We start from the raw sequence: 18121 nt of genomic DNA, 5'->3' as shown, positions 1-18121 counted from the left end.
ACTGGAGTTGGGAAACACTGTTGTGGTACTAGGGGAGCAATGTTTCTGAATCCTGGTCCTTGGGCGCCAAAAGGGTGCACATTTGGGTTTTTGCCCTAGCACTACAAAGCGGATTAAAATGGTCACCAATAATTAAAAATCCCACACCCATTTGAGTTCCCAGGACCAGGGTTAGGAAACACAGATCTAGACTAATGCAACATAACGCATCAAGGATTATTATTATCCCAAGCTAATAGATCCAAGTGATTTGTCCTCCTCACTAATTAGATTCTTTATATCAAAGATCAAGCCCAGGCCATGCTGGGCAAGTTTCCAAAAAGCAAAGACCAGGGAGGTCTGATGTGGGAATATTCCGCCATAGTCCTCCAATAAACATAATTTACATTGACATGGAGTCTTTTCTGTTCGGTTAAGATTATGAGCATATCTGGAGACGCTTCATTTAATACATAACGTTTGACTTGTTATTCCATTCCAGGTTTGTCACTACCCACTGGGCACAGACGTCAATTCAATTCGCACAAACAGGTTTGGGAACAGGGAAGTGAATGCACAAACAGGTTGGGGACCAGAGAAGTGAATGCACAAACAGGTTGGCGACCAGAGAAGTGAATGCACAAACAGGTCTGGGACCAGAGAAGTGAAAGCACAAACAGGTCTGGGACCAGAGAAGTGAAAGCACAAACAGGTTGGGGACCAGAGAAGTGAATGCACAAACAGGTTGGCGACCAGAGAAGTGAAAGCACAAACAGGTCTGGGACCAGAGAAGTGAAAGCACAAACAGGTCTGGGACCAGAGAAGTGAAAGCACAAACAGGTCTGGGACCAGAGAAGTGAAAGCACAAACAGGTCTGGGACCAGAGAAGTGAAAGCACAAACAGGTTGGGGACCAGAGAAGTGAAAGCACAAACAGGTCTGGGACCAGAGAAGTGAAAGCACAAACAGGTCTGGGACCAGAGAAGTGAAAGCACAAACAGGTCTGGGACCAGAGAAGTGAAAGCACAAACAGGTCTGGGACCAGAGAAGTGAAAGCACAAACAGGTTGGGGACCAGAGAAGTGAATGCACAAACAGGTTTGGGACCAGAGAAGTGAAAGCACAAACAGGTTTGGGACCAGAGAAGTGAAAGCACAAACAGGTCTGGGACCAGAGAAGTGAAAGCACAAACAGGTCTGGGACCAGAGAAGTGAAAGCACAAACAGGTCTGGGACCAGAGAAGTGAAAGCACAAACAGGTCTGGGACCAGAGAAGTGAAAGCACAAACAGGTCTGGGACCAGAGAAGTGAAAGCACAAACAGGTCTGGGACCAGAGAAGTGAAAGCACAAACAGGTCTGGGACCAGAGAGGTGAAAGCACAAACAGGTTGGGGACCAGAGAAGTGAAAGCACAAACAGGTTGGGGACCAGAGAAGTGAAAGCACAAACAGGTCTGGGACCAGAGAGGTGAAAGCACAAACAGGTCTGGGACCAGAGAAGTGAAAGCACAAACACATTTCAGCCCCGTTTGGGGGAAAAAAGCTAATCAGATGCTTGATTGAAGTGTGTATGTATTTAAGAATATTGAAATTAAACTGAATATGTTTGCATGTGGTTGCATGCCTCTATTGAAGGTCTTGATTATTGATTAGATTTTTGATTAGATTATTGATTGTTGAAGCATCCCAGAGGAAGGAATGCTGTTTTGGATCTGGGACCAGGCTAAGAGAATAATGCATCTTTTTTTCTTTTTTCTCTTCCTCATTCATAAAATGGATTTAATTTAATGGTTATCATTTTCCACAGGAACTCTTATGGTCACAGCCCAGCAGTAGCCACCAAGTGAGTTGGATGGATGGATGTTTCTATTCTCCATTGTAGGTCCTTCTTTGTTCCGCTGTGGATCTCTCTCCATCTCTCCCTCCCTCACATTCTCTCCATCATTGTTCGTATGATGTTCTGTGGCCCCCTCCCTAAACGTCTCTCTCCCTCCCTCACATTCTCTCCATCATTGTTCGTATGATGTTCTGTGGCCCCCTCCCTAAACGTTTCTCTCCCTCCCTCACATTCTCTCCATCATTGTTCGTATGATGTTCTGTGGCCCCCTCCCTAAACGTCTCTCTCCCTCCCTCACATTCTCTCCATCATTGTTTGTATGATGTTCTGTGGCCCCCTCCCTAAACGTCTCTCTCCCTCACTCTTTCATCCCGCTGACAGTGGCTTTTTGTCTTTGATATTTTTATCCCCCTAGAATGTATTTCCAAACCACTTTCTCTAGTTTTCTTCTGGCTAAACAGCTTCACAGAGGACAGCTCCCTTTGTTCAGCTATAGATGAGGATGAGCCTCTTATAGTTTCTATCGATTTACTGTGCAAAGAGAAAGACCTCATCATCACCTCCAACTCACACTAACCTCCATATACTGACAGGTAGGAGAAGTGAAATATATATTTGCCCACGGGGGTTACAGGGGCACGTGTTCCCTCAGACTTGTCCTGTTTAAAATATATATATATATATATCTTTTTTTAAGTGTTTCTCTGTAATACTACTAGCTACCTAGGAATATTATGAAGTTGGTTTTAGCTGGCCCAGATAGGTTCCCAAACTCCCAACCTCATAACTAGCTACCAAGAAGTCATTTCAGGCTATCAATCAAGTTAGAGTAGCTAGCTTGTCTAACTGTCTTAGCTGGCATGTCTGCTGGCAAGGTTGGTAGACGTTAAGCAATAACTAAATGTACTGAATAAGACTCATTCCTTTCAATCTTTACCCAGATTTTAGCAGAGATGCAAAGAAGCGTATTTAGTTTGCTTTAGGAGGATACAGACAGCTCAAGAGCTTAGATATGCAGAAAAATGTACATATATGTATATACAGTATATCACAAAAGTCAGTACACCCCTCACATTTTTGTAAATATTTGAGTATATCTTTTCATGTGACAACACTGAAGAAATGACACTTTGCTACAATGTAAAGTAGTGAGTGTACAGCTTGTATAACAGTGTAAATTTGCTGTCCCCTCAAAATAACTCAACACACAGCCATTAATGTCTAAACCGCTGGCAACAAAAGTGAGCACACCCCTAAGTGAAAATGCCCGACCTGTGGCCTCTACTTTACAAACACGTGACCCTCCTCTGTCAACCTCTGTTGTTTTTTCCCGTTAACGTTACGACCGCAGAAATAGTTGATTCTAAAGGAAAGCTTCATCAGGATTTAATGCAAAGTCTCAACACTTACATCACAAAAAGAGAAGAAAAATAACTTCATTTTGATTGGAGTTCATTTTTTGCGGAATTGAAAAAAAGTTGTACTTTAATGCAGTTCAAATGTTTACAAATTAGATGCTGTGAAATGGAAGAAACATCTGAAAATGAACACTGGCAAACAATGTAAAGTGTGTTTAGGTAGGTGTAATCTAGAGCCATGCGTGTTGATTTTTAATCCAAGGGTTTCCTGCTATTGACACACTTGTTGAATTATGCAACAGAACGTGACAACAACAATAATTAATGAGGCAGTCTAGACAGCGCATGTGAGTGCAGGTAGGGTAAACAGAGCAAGTGTTTGGTGGTTGCAGCCATATTCCTCCCCTTTATGTTAATGTTGTCATATATGCAAATACACCCAGTGTACAAAGATGTTGATGGAGAGGCAGACGTGGGGTGGTATTCGTGAGATTGAGACTCCAGGTGACCCTACCTCCATTATCGAGCATACTGCTCACCAATGTTTCATCATTAGTGAATAAACCTGACAAACTCAGAGTGAGGATCGTCTTCCGGAGGGACATCAGATTCTGCAACATACTCTGTTCTTCTGAGACCTGCTTTCCTCTGACATCCAAACAGATGATATACAACGACCGGGTTTGACAGTTCATCGAGAGAATAGGAAGTGAACAAAAGCAGAGAGCTAACAAGTGGTGCGATGGAGGAAACGTACAGGAACTTCTGTTCTCCCAACTTGGAAAACCTGGTCATCAAATGTCACCCTTCAGAGACAGTTCTCAGGGATTATCACCACGGCTGTGTACATCCCGCCCCAAGCCGACACTAAAAATACTCTCAAAGATCTTCATTGGAGACTGAACAAACTGGAGACTGCTTACGCAGAGGCTGTATTAATTGTTGCTTAAACAAAAGTAAATCGAGAACTGTGCTCCTGAATTACTATCAAATAAATGTACTGTCCAACTCTCGTAGATTCTATGCTGGACCACTGCTACAAGCCTTTTCGACACGGGTATAAGGCCATCTCCCATACCTCTTTCTTTTCTGACTGTGACTCAATTTTGCTCCTCCCCGCCTACAAACAAAGACTCAAAGAGGGAAGTTTCAATGGACAGGTCTGTACAACGCTGGTCTGACCAATCAGAATCCTTGCTCCAAGGATTCTGAATGTTTTGATCGTGTAGATTGGAATATGTTCCGGGTCACTCTGGGGATAACATCAATGAATACGCTGACTCAGTAACCGGATGCATAGATGATGTGATACCGATAGTGTCTTTCAAAACTTATCCGAATCAAAAACTGTGGATTGATGGCAGCCTTGTCGGGAAACTGAAGGAGAGACCAGGGACAATTGTATGGTAAAACAGTACAAATACGACCTATGCAGATTGATCAATATGGCGAGACACACGTATAGAGACAAAATGGAGGTACAATTCAGCGGGACGCATATGAGGCGTACTGTATGTCATGCCGTGGACCCCAACACCGCCTTACCGGATGAGCTAAACAGCTTTTTCTCACGCTTAGAGCAAAACGACTCTGAGCAGCTGAGGAGAGCCCCTGAGGACAATGAGGGTTATGTGCTTACAGTCTCCATGGAGGATGTTTGGAGGTCATTCAAATTTTAACCCTCGCAAGGCTGCCTGGCCAGACGGCATCCCTAGCCGCGCCATCAGAGCATGTGCAAACCAGTCAGTTTTTTAGTTTTCTGACATCTCTCTCTAACTCAGGCTGTTATCCCTTCAAGATGTCCACTATCATCCCCATGGCCAAGAAAAAGAAAGCAACTGAACTGAATGACCACCGACCTGTAGCACTCAATTCCATCATAATAAAGTGCTTTGGGAGGCTAGTCAAAGACCACATCACCTCCTCCTTCCCCGACACAGTCAACCCTCTCCAATTCGCCTATCGCCCAACAGATCCACGGACGACGCAATCACCATTTCATGGCGCACTGCCCTCACCCACCTAGACAAGAGGAATGCATATGTAAGGATGCTGTTCATCGACTACAGCTCTGCCTTCAATACTATAGTGCCCTCTAAGCTCACCAAAAAGTTCACGGCACTAGGACTGAACTCCTCCCTATGCAACTGGGTCCTGGACTTCCTGACGGGCCACCCCCAGGTGGTGAAGGTACAGTAGACAACATTACCTCCTCCACACTAATCCTCAATATGGGGACCCCACAAGGGTGCATCCTCAGTCCCCTACTGTACTCTCTGTATACCCACAACTGTGTGGCCTCACACAGTTCTAAATTCGCTGATGACATGACAGTTGTGGACCTGATTACCAACAACGACGAGATGGCCTACAGGGTGGAGTTGGGCACTCTGACATCATGGTGCCAGGTAAATAACCTCTCTCTCAACTTCAGAAAAATAAAGGAGCTGATTGTGGACTTCAGGAGGAATCAGGCTGGGCACACCCCCATCCTCCTCAACTGGGCCTCAGTGGAGACGTTCAAAAGCGTCAGGTTCCTCTGTGTACACATCTCAGAGGAGCTGAAATAGTCTAATCACATGGACACCGTGGTGAAGGAAGAAATTCGGCCTATCCCAGGGGGCCCTCACAGTGTTCTACAGGAACACCATCGAGAGCATACTATCAGACTGCATCACAGCCTAGTACAGCAACTCCACTGCCGCTGACTGCAAGGCGCTACAGAGTGTGGTACACTCAGCCGAACCCACCATTAGGTGCACGAAGGCCAAGAAGATCATCAGGGACCTCAGCCACCGATATTTTATCCCCTCTCAACGGACAATGACCCTGCCCACCCCCCAGTGGACATTGATATATATCATTTGAAAACATCTACAGTATACGTTGTTATTATTACTAGATTTGGATTTATTTGTTATTGTTTCATTCACACTTGCATTGTTAGAACTCAGAGATGAAGAATTTCACTGTACACTGCAACTACATTTCACTGTACCCTGCAAATACATTTCACTGTACCCTGCAAATACATTTCACTGTACCCTGCAACTACATGTCATTGTACCCTGCAACTACATGTCACTGTACCCTGCAACTACATTTCACTGTACCCTGCAACTACATGTCACTGTACCCTGCAACTACATGTCACTGTACCCTGCAACTACATGTCACTGTACCCTGCAACTACATGTCACTGTACCCTGCAACTACATGTCACTGTACCCTGCAACTACATGTCACTGTACCCTGCAACTACATGTCACTGTACCCTGCAACTACATGTCACTGTACCCTGCAACTACATTTCACTGTACCCTGCAACTACATGTCACTGTACCCTGCAACTACATGTCACTGTACCCTGCAACTACATTTCACTGTACCCTGCAACTACATGTCACTGTACCCTGCAACTACATGTCACTGTACCCTGCAACTACATGTCACTGTACCCTGCAACTACATGTCACTGTACCCTGCAACTACATGTCACTGTACCCTGCAACTACATGTCACTGTACCCTGCAACTACATGTCACTGTACCCTGTGAATGTGACTAAATAAATAAAAGAAATCTAAGAAAAAGTGACATTTGACAAATTGAATATCTGAATTCCCACCAAAATCTATGATTTCCATTCATTGTTAGTCTGTGCCAGTAAAATGTTTTATGTGCTATAATTCAGTCAATATCTGATGATTTGTAATCATTCTAAGAGTATCTTCATCCTTTGTCCCGCTGTTGAATTTATTAGAATTGTATTTAAAAATATTTTTAACAATTTCGATGACCGTTGCTAGGAAGTTGCAACTATCACTCTTCTTAACTGTCCTTAAACATCTTGAGAGAAGTAAGACCCATGCCAGAATACTATTTGTTGACTTCTCTTCAGCTTTAAATTATATACAATCACGTCTCAGCAGAAAGGCTTTTGTCCAATTTTGATCTAACAAAATCAGCTGGTTGATTGACTTTTGAACCAATAGAACTTTAAGGCTGAGAGTCAATGGTTCCCTATCCAGCCCACTATTCTCCTCAACTGGTTCACCACAAGGGTGCGTCCTTTCCCCACTGTTGTTTGTACCGCAGAGTAATCACAACAAGACATATCATGAAGTTTGCAGACAACTCGGTTATCATGAGTTTTTTACAGGATGAGGAGGCGAGCCATTACCCAGTGGTGGAGGAGTTTTTTACAGGATGAGGAGGCGAGCCATGACCCAGTGGTGGAGGAGTTTTTTACAGGATGAGGAGGCGAGCCATGACCCAGTGGTGGAGGTTTTTAGTTTTGGTGGACAGGATGAGGAGGCGAGCCATGACCCAGTGGTGGAGGAGTTTTTTACAGGATGAGGAGGCGAGCCATGACCCAGTGGTGGAGGAGTTTTTTACAGGATGAGGAGGCGAGCCATGACCCAGTGGTGGAGGAGTTTTTTACAGGATGAGGAGGCGAGCCATGACCCAGTGGTGGAGGAGTTTTTACAGGATGAGGAGGCGAGCCATGACCCAGTGGTGGAGGAGTTTTTACAGGATGAGGAGGCGAGGACCCAGTGGTGGAGGAGTTTTTACAGGATGAGGAGGCGAGCCATGACCCAGTGGTGGAGGAGGACAGGATGAGGAGGCGAGCCATGACCCAGTGGTGGAGGAGTTTTTACAGGATGAGGAGGCGAGCCATGACCCAGTGGTGGAGGAGTTTTTACAGGATGAGGAGGCGAGCCATGACCCAGTGGTGGAGGAGTTTTTACAGGATGAGGAGGCGAGCCATGACCCAGTGGTGGAGGAGTTTTTTACAGGATGAGGAGGCGAGCCATGACCCAGTGGTGGAGGAGTTTTTACAGGATGAGGAGGCGAGCCATGACCCAGTGGTGGAGGAGTTTTTACAGGATGAGGAGGCGAGCCATGACCCAGTGGTGGAGGAGTTTTTACAGTGGAGGAGTTTTTTTTTTTACAGGATGAGGAGGCGAGCCATGACCTAGTGGTGGAGGAGTTTTTACAGGATGAGGAGGCGAGCCATGACCCAGTGGTGGAGGAGTTTTTTACAGGATGAGGAGGCGAGCCATGACCCAGTGGTGGAGGAGTTTTTTACAGGATGAGGAGGCGAGCCATGACCCAGTGGTGGAGGAGTTTTTTACAGGATGAGGAGGCGAGCCATGACCCAGTGGTGGAGGAGTTTTTTACAGGATGAGGAGGCGAGCCATGACCCAGTGGTGGAGGAGTTTTTTGGATGGCTTGACCGTTCCAACTTAGATCTTAATGTCAAGAAAACCAAGGATATGGCTATTGACTGCCACAGATACAGACTGTGATAGATGGTGAGCCAGTGAGACCGTTGATCGATTCAAATATGTTGGCACTTTCCTTGACAGCAAACCGAGTTTTGAGGCCAATGTGGATGCTATCTGTGCAAAGTGAAATCAGTGTTTCTTCCTAATAGAAGATCCTTCCTGGTAGATGATGACAATATTTTACAGGTCGTTAATTTAATCCATTTTAACATTTAATATGATCTGCTGTTTTGGTCATCTCAATGTAAAGAGTAAGAGCAGGCTGGGTAACATTGTAAAACTAGGTAGCAGGAAGGAACACAACTGGCCTTTCTCACCTGTGTCAGACACTAGTCACACTGTGCAGGAAGGCACAATCCATTCCGAGGGACTCTCAACATCTCTTCTTTGATTAATTTATGTTGCTTCCCTCAGAGCTTATATACAGGCTCCCCACGTTTAAAAACAATAGGCTTAAACTATCGTTCTGCTATCATCTTCCTCAATGACCTGTAGTATTACTGCTAGTTGTGTACATGTTGCTGTATGCCTTGTTTTGATATGTGTTCAATGTGTTTTTACTACGTGCTGCAAAATGAATTGCCCCCTGTGAATAATAAAGAATACTCTACTTAAGGCTGAGGACATCTCCATGTGCTACACATGGATGCATTAGGGATTGCGTTTAGCATCAGTATCTGCATCTGTATGTCTGCGTCTGTACACTCTAATCAAAGTTATTGTAATTTATTTTATAAAGGACAGCAATAAGTGTTCTGAATAATCTGATATAGGGGTTGCTGTATGGTGGTATTATAAACATGGAACATTTATCTGTCATTACAGAAGTATTGATCCTCTATATGAGTGAAGAAGGGAGGAGCCATGCAAAGAAGGGGGGAGACCCAGAAGAAGGGGGGAGACCCAGAAGAAGGGGGAGACCCAGAAGAAGGGGGGAGACCCAGAAGAAGGGGGAGACCCAGAAGAAGGGGGTAGACCCAGAAGAAGGGGGGAGACCCAGAAGTAGGGGGGAGACCCAGAAGAAGGGGGAGACCCAGAAGAAGGGGGTAGACCCAGAAGAAGGGGGAGACCCAGAAGAAGGGGGAGACCCAGAAGAAGGGGGGAGACCCAGAAGAAGGGGGAGACCCAGAAGAAGGGAGAGACCCAGAAGAAGGGGGTAGACCCAGAAGAAGGGGGAGACCCAGAAGAAGGGGGGAGACCCAGAAGAAGGGGGGAGACCCAGAAGAAGGGGGAGACCCAGAAGAACGGGGGAGACCCAGAAGAAGGGGAAGCGACCCTTTTTTCTTAACCTATTATTTTCCTCCTCTTGTTATGTCTGTTGCAGCAGGCTGCCCAGCTGTGTTCCTCACTGTGGCTGCAGACAAGACAATGACAGGCATGTAATGAAACAGGGTAATATTTGTACAGCTATATGGTTTATATTTCATGTCAGAGATTGCCTGGGATCTGTAACCTTTAAATTGACCTATGCAGAAATCGCTGCACCATTTCCTGGTTGCTAAAACTCAAATAGTTTGTCTAATTTCAGTGTATGTGACAAAATAGTTGTGAAGAAGGGGGGTGCGACCCTGCCATGGTGGAGAGGCCTGGCTAAACACTTTACAGGAAAGAAAACATCTTGTCCTCTGAGACAGAGGTGTGGCAAGGCAAGAGTCAGCCTCAGTACAGATATTATACTTAATGCACTATATTGATTTTCTCATGTGGTGCATTCATCTAACATGTTAACTATTGAAAATCCCTGTAAAAAAAATAACTGTGGTGTAGAAAGTGTTTGCGTAGGCGAATGGTGAGTTTGTCGGCTTATCATGGAAAGGCAGAAACTCACTCAGCCCAATTGGCTGAGATTTACATGGATACCGGTTTCCATGGCAACCACACACCTTGCCGCATCACACATTGCGTGATTTCTTTGGCGCACCTTGTCAAGGACTCTAAATCCTGTACATGTGTGTCTTCATGTGAGCGAGGTGTGTGAGGTGTGTGTGTGTCCCTGTTAGAGGGTGGTGTTGTAGAATAGAACTCAGAGTGCTGAGATAAAGCACAGATCAAGCTCAGGGCCAAATCAGCCAAGTCAATGTGACTCTCGAGTCTCTGATCCTTGTACATTCTTCCCAGTTCTGTCCCTCACAGGACCACTCCTTTTTTCTGCTGCAGTGCTAACATAACACTGTCAGAGTTGGCTACACTCGTAAGTCGTGACTGGCGAAAAGCAATTGTGATTCTATGGCCGTTCCCCTACTGACAGATATCCTGGGAGTTGATAGAAGGAAATCACCTCAGTCCAAGCTGCTAAACATCAGGATTCATTCATCACTTTGATACATCGCTGAAGGAGGAGGCCTGAGGTGACCATATGGCACTGAGGCATAACAGCTGGTCTTCAGTCTACATGACTGGTACTGGCTGGCACTGGCTGAGTGACTGAGGGTTGAGGATGTGAAGGGTGAGGGAGCAGAAATCAGAATGGACCGTGTTTCACTTCAAAGTTCCTTCGGGGTTAGGGTTTAGGGAAAATTGAAATTTGAATGGAATTTGAGGTCCCAACAAGGATAGTAAAACATATGCTGTTTGTGTGTGTGTGTGTGTGTGTGTGTGTGTGTGTGTGTGTGTGTGTGTGTGTGTGTGTGTGTGTGTGTGTGTGAGTGTGTACACGGGAGCTTATGCATGCACAAGTTTGTAAGCATCTGTGTGTGTGTGTGTGTGTGTGTGTGTGTGTGTGTGTGTGTGTTCACTGTTCAGTGATATTCCCTCTGTCCTCATAGCCACACTGCCAAGGCAATACCTCTGTGTGGAACTCCGGTGAACACCCTGGAAGTCGCTGACCTGTGGGATATTAATATTAGTCACAGATAGACTGACAGTGAGGCCAGTGAGCCTGTGGAATGATAGTTTTAGGTAGCAGGAGCGGTAAAGTTCACCAACACTTTCAATGATCCTAAATATTATATCTGATGTGCTTGCCTGTAGAGATTTGTGTTTAGTTGGCTGTGGATATAGTTGGTGGTTTATTCAACAACACATCTCCCGGGTGGGTTAGAAGTGAATTGGTGCTGTGACCTATAACCTGAACCCAGCTATGTTCCTCACTGTGGCTGCAGACTTGGCAATGACAGACACATAAAGAAGCGAGGTAATATTTGTACAGCCATGTGATTTATATTCCATGTCGGGGATTGGCTAGGATCTATGACCTTTAAAATTGCACTATGCAGAAATATATAGTACAAAACTGAAAGTAAAGACGCAAAAACAAGAACTTATGAATGGGAAGCATAGAAATAGTGCACATAGAACAGACCTACAGCGTCTTAGACTTGCTTTCAAGTAGAATGATAGATCTATAACCCATATTTCTATGTGAATTTAATATAATAGAAAATCTGATTGGTTTGATGTTTAACAGCGTTAAAAAAAGTGGATAAAATATCACACCTGCTTTTATTGTTTCTTTCCATTACATGATTTTACCCTAGCCAGGTTTACATCAAAATACACAGGAGCAATCACTGTTAATTGAATGTCTCACCCAAGTCCCCTGCTATAATCTGTAAGCCTATTTCTAGCAACCTCACAGGAAGAAAGCTCAATAGATGTGATGTTCTTGGATCAGTGGTGTTGTTACCACTGCTCTGTAGCTGTTGATGAGGATAGACAGAATGTAGGAGGATGTGTGTCTATAAGAACTGCCAGTGTGCGATCTGTCTGAAGTGGGTACTAAAACTCCCATCACATCTTGGAAATATGCTAATTTCAACCTTATGCCCCAAAGGCCTGCTAATTTTAACCTTATGCTCCAAAGGCCTGCTAATTTTAACCTTATGCCCCAAAGGCCTGCTAATTTTGACCTTATGCCCCAAAGGCCTGTTCATTTCAACCTTATGCCCTGAAGACCTCCTGAGATAGTTACAGCCCTTTATTGTAATTCAAATTCATGATATATACCAATTGATTTTTGAAGAATATCACTTATAAATGCCTCATATTTTGCTCAGTCAAGCTTTATGAGTTGATTTACCTGACCATTATCAGGCAAGACAATAACCCATCTCCATCTACAGTGCAGTTCGTTCAAACTCAGGCAACAATGGAGGTCATTAATGTCAATAACACTGACAGGTTCCGGCTTCTTTGAGCTTTTCATGGCTCAATAACGCACATAGCTGCCAACACTGGCACTAGATCTCTGTTTGTTATGGAGGTGTCCCTGTATACCAGCCTGATAGATAGAGACAGCCACGCAGCACAATCTTGCACTACATTGGCACCCATCCTCTTCAATTAACCTGCAATTGATTTGCATGCACTCTGTAGTTTCCATGTTCCATTCGAAATAAAACACCAAAGCTCCTGCTGCAATCTGCCATCTTTCTCCACAGCTTCGCAACAACTTTCATGCGAGACCAAGAGTACACTCTTTGTAGTTGCTACATAATTTAGCTTTCCTCTGCTGTTGTCTGATGTTTAACTCTTTGCTAGTGCTGTTATTACCCTCAAATTCACTATTCTACAAAGACTGTACATCCTCTAAGATGAACAGCAACACCTAACTGGGATGGGAGATATTGATCAGTATAAAAGAGGGTTTTATATCAAAATGATCTATACATGGTTTCATAGCAGGAAACAGCCCTGAAGATTAAACAGGGGGTGTTATGAGGGGCGGGCACAGATGGCCTCAAGAGGGGATTGTTTGTTTGTGTTCCAACAAGGTCATTGCCAATGAGAGTGAAAGCGATACACGGCTGGATACTTCCTTTTTCCAGCTTGATGAAAACCTCTGATAAGGTAGACTGAGAAATAGTGATGTTGACAACACAATAACTCTACGCTCGAAGGAAAAAACAAGCAACTCCCAATAGCACTTCATTCAGTGATATTTATTTCCAAAAGGCACTCACTACATTTAATGTAATGGTGGCACAAGTAATACTGTGAACAACGTCCAAATAGTGAGCAGGTGTAGCCCATGCTAGATCAACATGGGCAGTTAAAAATGCTATGCTAACCGTCCTCTTCTGAAGCAAGTGGTGGTATACAATCACTTCCATATAGCATTAATATTTTTGCAAAATAGCATGCTTTTGTGTTCCATGTCTTTTTTAATATGCATTTCTTTGTAGCGTTATAGCATTGAGAGTCCTTTGCTGCATTCACACCATGCTAATTCTGCACCCATATCAATGCAAACACAAGGAATTCAAATTTAGGTGTGTATATGCGTGTATGAAGTGTGCACGTGCGCGCAGGTGAGAAATTGAGCGAGATATACATAGAGGTAATGTTATTTAACCCATGCATCTTAAAGGGTTTGTAATTAGATTATTATAATACTATTAGTAAACCACAATTGAAATGCAAAGTTGATTCGTGCATGTTTTCAGTGTCATTATCCCTCATCTGTCAGAACACAATGTTCTTTATAGAACACATCAATGTAACATGGTACACTATGTATAACAAAGATGTCATCTCAGAGTAACACACTGTATTCAAGCAAATCCTTGGATTTTTTTAATCATACATGTTACCGCCAAAGAACCTCTGTGTCCCAAATTCTCAAATTTGACAGTATCCTGTCTGTGCAATTAGGGGCATTTTCTCCTTCCTTGCATTGTGGCTAATCTTCTGCTCCATTGTCATAAACTGTCATCTTCTGAAAGCCATTCTAAGTGCAGCCAAAGCTCCTCTTTCACAAAGTGTGAATGCAGCATCCTTTAGTCACATTTCAACGACAACATTAGGACCACAAGCCCTGAGATTCAAGTTTTAAAGACAGTTCATGAAGTTGGTAGCGTAGTCATACACTTAGACATTAAACAGCTTAGCTCATGTAACATGCACACACAATGTGGCTGTGTTTATTCCTTTTTTTATCCATTTTTCATAGTTTATGTATTGTGATGGAATGAGACCAAATGACCAAATCTGAGTTACTCTCCAGTCTTTCACAATGTTTGTTCTTCTCTCAGCAGCTCAGTTCTTTGGTCCTAAAATGACCTCAGATAGTGGACTTTGATAGTCCTAAATAGTATGTGCATATAGGTCCGACCCTCCCCAAAGAGACATCATAGCAGTCTGCTACTGCATTTTATTTACTTTATCATTGACTCTTCTGATTAGCAGCCATCTTCTCTTCCCTCAAAATAAACATGACCATCATTTTGGTTGTTCTGTACCACAAGAACACCAAATCTCAATATTTTACCACGTGATTGTAGAAACTGATGATGCCCATGTCTTAACTTCAGGTTATTACGGCACAGTGAATATTGAATAACATTACATAGCACACAGGGACAACTGTTCCCCCAATATCAAGCACAGAGGAGTGAGAGAGATGTAAGGCACATACGGTAGTGATGTTTAAAACGTAATATTCTCAGGAGAAACAGCCAACAGTCTTAAGGATCCATCTGGATATGCAGCTCCTTTTCTTCAAGTTGAAATGTCTCCTCCTCAGTTTCTTTATCTTTGGTCTGTAGTGGTATGAATGGTACTGTAAAACCGTTCTGGGGCTTGCACACTTCCACGAACAGCGGCAGATTGGACAGGCTGGTGTTGAACTCTTTGTCTAATCCCTCATCTTGCTCCTCTTCCTCCTTCCTCTCCCCTATCTCCATGGGCGGAGTACTATAGGGCCTGCATCGTAGTTCATCTGGGATGTTTTTCTTCAGCTCGCGGTTCTTGCTCCTCCTGGCCAGCTTGGTGACAGAGCCCAAGCGATTAAAGATGTTGTCCTCCGAGGCGGCCACATTGTCAGACCGGTGTGGATCACACTCGGCCCCTCTCAGACGCAGGTTGTTGATCTTGGTATCAATGCTCTCCTGGGACGAGGTCTTGTAGGGGTTGGTGTCCAGGCTGTTGAAGACGGCACGGCGTTCCGGGGAGAGCATGTCCATGGAGACGGCCCGCTGGTCCAGGCCCAGCTGACGGCGCTCCATGCTACGGATGGTGGCGGCCCGCTGGAGCTTGTCACTGACTTCCACGCTCAGGCGGCGCCGCGTCTCCCGGAACTCGGCGCGCACGTTGGCCTTCCACTCAGCCGCGTGGGCCTTGATCTCACCGACCTTGTGCATGTCAAGATAAAACCAAGGTCATTTCACACCATGAAATACTATAACGCATGACAATCCAAATTAACCGACTATTACCTTTAAAGGAATAGTTTACAGAATTGGTGAAAGTAATTACCCACTGGGCACATACGTTAGTTCAACGTCTCAACATTTGGTTGAGTTGGCAAACCAACGTGCATTCAACGTGAAATCCACAAAACATTTCACATCGTCATTGGATTTAGGTTAAAAGTTGGGTGAAAATGTTTTAATACATAAGCCCATGTAGTATTCAACTACAACATTGCAGTTCTATACCATAGTAGTATACCGTAGTCATATCATCTTACCTCCTCTTTTGTCTTCTTGGACAGAACCCTCAGCCAGTCACCGATCATACTCAGCACAGCAGCGAAATAAGCCAAACCCACCAGGATCCAGAACCACACCAGTGGTCTATACCAATTACGATACTCCACCCTCCGGTCCCCTCCTGTAGGATGTAAACAAACAATGAAACGGTCAGCATGATGAGACCTGGGTCATGTTCAGGAGTGCCAACCATATCAAAATATTTTTTAACTGAAACTAAAAATGTGTGTTTCTTATTGGATATGCAGTCCCTCCATGTTTCAGTTCATTTTCTTCCGTTTGGTGCCTAATGAAAACAGCCCTGATAGTCAGATTATTTTGGAACATATTTATTTTATTATTTATTTTTGACCCCTTTTTCGTGGTATCCAGTTGGTAGTTACAGTCAAAAATCCAGAGAACAGAAACGACCAAAGCTAATTTTCTGAAGATAAGCATTTGTGTGTCAAAGAGCGATTGGAAAATAAATGATAAGTAGGGTGCGGCAGCAGCTCTGTCAGAGAGACCGAGCTATGACAGCCTGGTAATGGACATCAATTTCACCAAGGCAATAGACAATCGCTTTTCACATTATGAACCCTCTCCACGTTCACTAAGACCCCTCCATGAATGATAAATATATAGCCACAGTAGAAATGGCACAGCAGGAAGAAATGACAGACACCTCCTCCAACCATAATAGAGTTTATTAAAGCTAAATGAATGGGTACAAACAGTTGTTAGAATGATAAATGTGGTAATATATTCAAAAAAGGCACGAGCACATCTGATCTGATCTTTTTCACAAGTGCATGGTAATAGTTGAATAAGATGAGAAAAAAGAAGAAACCCGCACACTGCTCTTGATAGCATCACTGCTCTTTAATAAGCTCTACGTATCGACCACAAGGCCTTCGTCAGAGCAAGAGCAGTGTGCGGGTAACACTTTAATTTAAATGCTTTATTAGTTGTTTTAAGCATGTACTCTATGAGCCTTTATGATGTCTTAGTATAAAGCTTATACCGTGATGTCTGACTCAAAATGGCAGCAATTTAGAGATCATTATCAGATAAACATCTGTTTATGGCACTTTCACTGCCTACAGTACAGAAATATGCTAGCTCTCACCTGCCACATAGTCTCCTATTCCAATAGTTGTCAGAGTGATGACAACAAAGTAAATGGCCTCCAGTCCTGTCCAGCCTTCTATGTGTTTGAAGATGACTGCAGGGATGGTGACGAAGAGGATGCAGCCCGCCAGGATGAAGAGTAACGTGGAGGCCACTCGGATCTTTGTCTGGCTGATTTGGTTCTGTTTGCGCTGGGGGAGGAGAAGAGGATACACACACAAACAGGCGCACACACACACACAAACAGGCGCACACACACAGTGGAGGCGATGGAGGTCATTTTAACAGAAGGCACACAGTGTGTTGTCGTTCTGTGGTGGCATCCCTACTGAGTTCTAGTGATGACATTTGTGACTCTAACAAGGTGGCATCTATTTATCCACTCTGACACCGCCTAGTGATGAACTAAAGATGCATAAGATGCCTGATTAGATCAAATGAGACATAACGATGGTTGTGGCTGTGGGCTGTCACAGAGGCATAGCTCACTCAGTACAGCTTTCACCCCAGGGGTATATTCATTATGCAGATTGTTGCAAAACGTTTAGTCTGTTCAAAATGTTTTGCAATGAATACGAGTTTCTATTGCACAAATTTAGGTAGGTCCCTACCCATTTCTTTCCGTTTGATTCTTAAACAGTGAAGGGTTTCCGTTGCGAGGCGTAATGAATACCCCCCAGGTATTCCTGTTTGACTGCAACACTATAAAACCCCACAGGACAGATTGGAGCTGTTGGGCCAATCAGAGTAAAGCATGACAGCCATCGCCCCCTGCTCATTAACAAGCAATAATGTAGACCCCATACATCATTAACAGAGGATAATACCTCACTCAGTATGTGCAAAATTTCACTTTCAATTTGGAAATTCCCCAGATCTCTCTAATCTCTAGTCCAGGGGTATTCAACCTTTACCCTACGTGGTCCAGAGCCTGCTGTTTCGGTTCTACCTGATAATGAATTGCACCCACCTGGTGTCCCAGCGGAGCAATTAGACAATGCAGTGGAACTGGCTTGGAGGTCCAGAGTTGAGTTTGAGGTCTCTAGCCTATCACCATCTCACATTTAAAAGTTATTTTGATATTCAATAATTATTCTTATAGTACATGAAAATAGCATCAT

The 18121-nt window shown here is 44.0% G+C and overlaps 1 protein-coding gene across 1 annotated transcript in view; it reads right to left on the bottom strand.

The window, feature by feature from the left end:
- Window positions 1-13339: 13339 nt before the first annotated feature.
- The window catches only part of LOC115139168 (potassium channel subfamily K member 10-like), a 29117-nt gene continuing 24335 nt past the window's right edge, over window positions 13340-18121 (bottom strand). The window contains exons 5-7 of the mRNA XM_029676301.2: window positions 16999-17191; window positions 15869-16011; window positions 13340-15530 (exon numbers count right to left, since the gene is read on the bottom strand). Of these exons, the coding sequence (XP_029532161.1) occupies window positions 14865-15530; window positions 15869-16011; window positions 16999-17191 (1002 nt within the window). The 3' untranslated portion in view covers window positions 13340-14864. The remainder of the gene's footprint in view (window positions 15531-15868; window positions 16012-16998; window positions 17192-18121) is intronic.

This window comes from Oncorhynchus nerka, linkage group LG13 (genome assembly GCF_034236695.1).
Source record: "Oncorhynchus nerka isolate Pitt River linkage group LG13, Oner_Uvic_2.0, whole genome shotgun sequence".
In the NCBI taxonomy this organism is placed as follows: domain Eukaryota; kingdom Metazoa; phylum Chordata; class Actinopteri; order Salmoniformes; family Salmonidae; genus Oncorhynchus; species Oncorhynchus nerka.
Note: the sequence above shows the minus strand (reverse complement) of the source record. Positions and strands in the feature narration are given on the sequence as shown.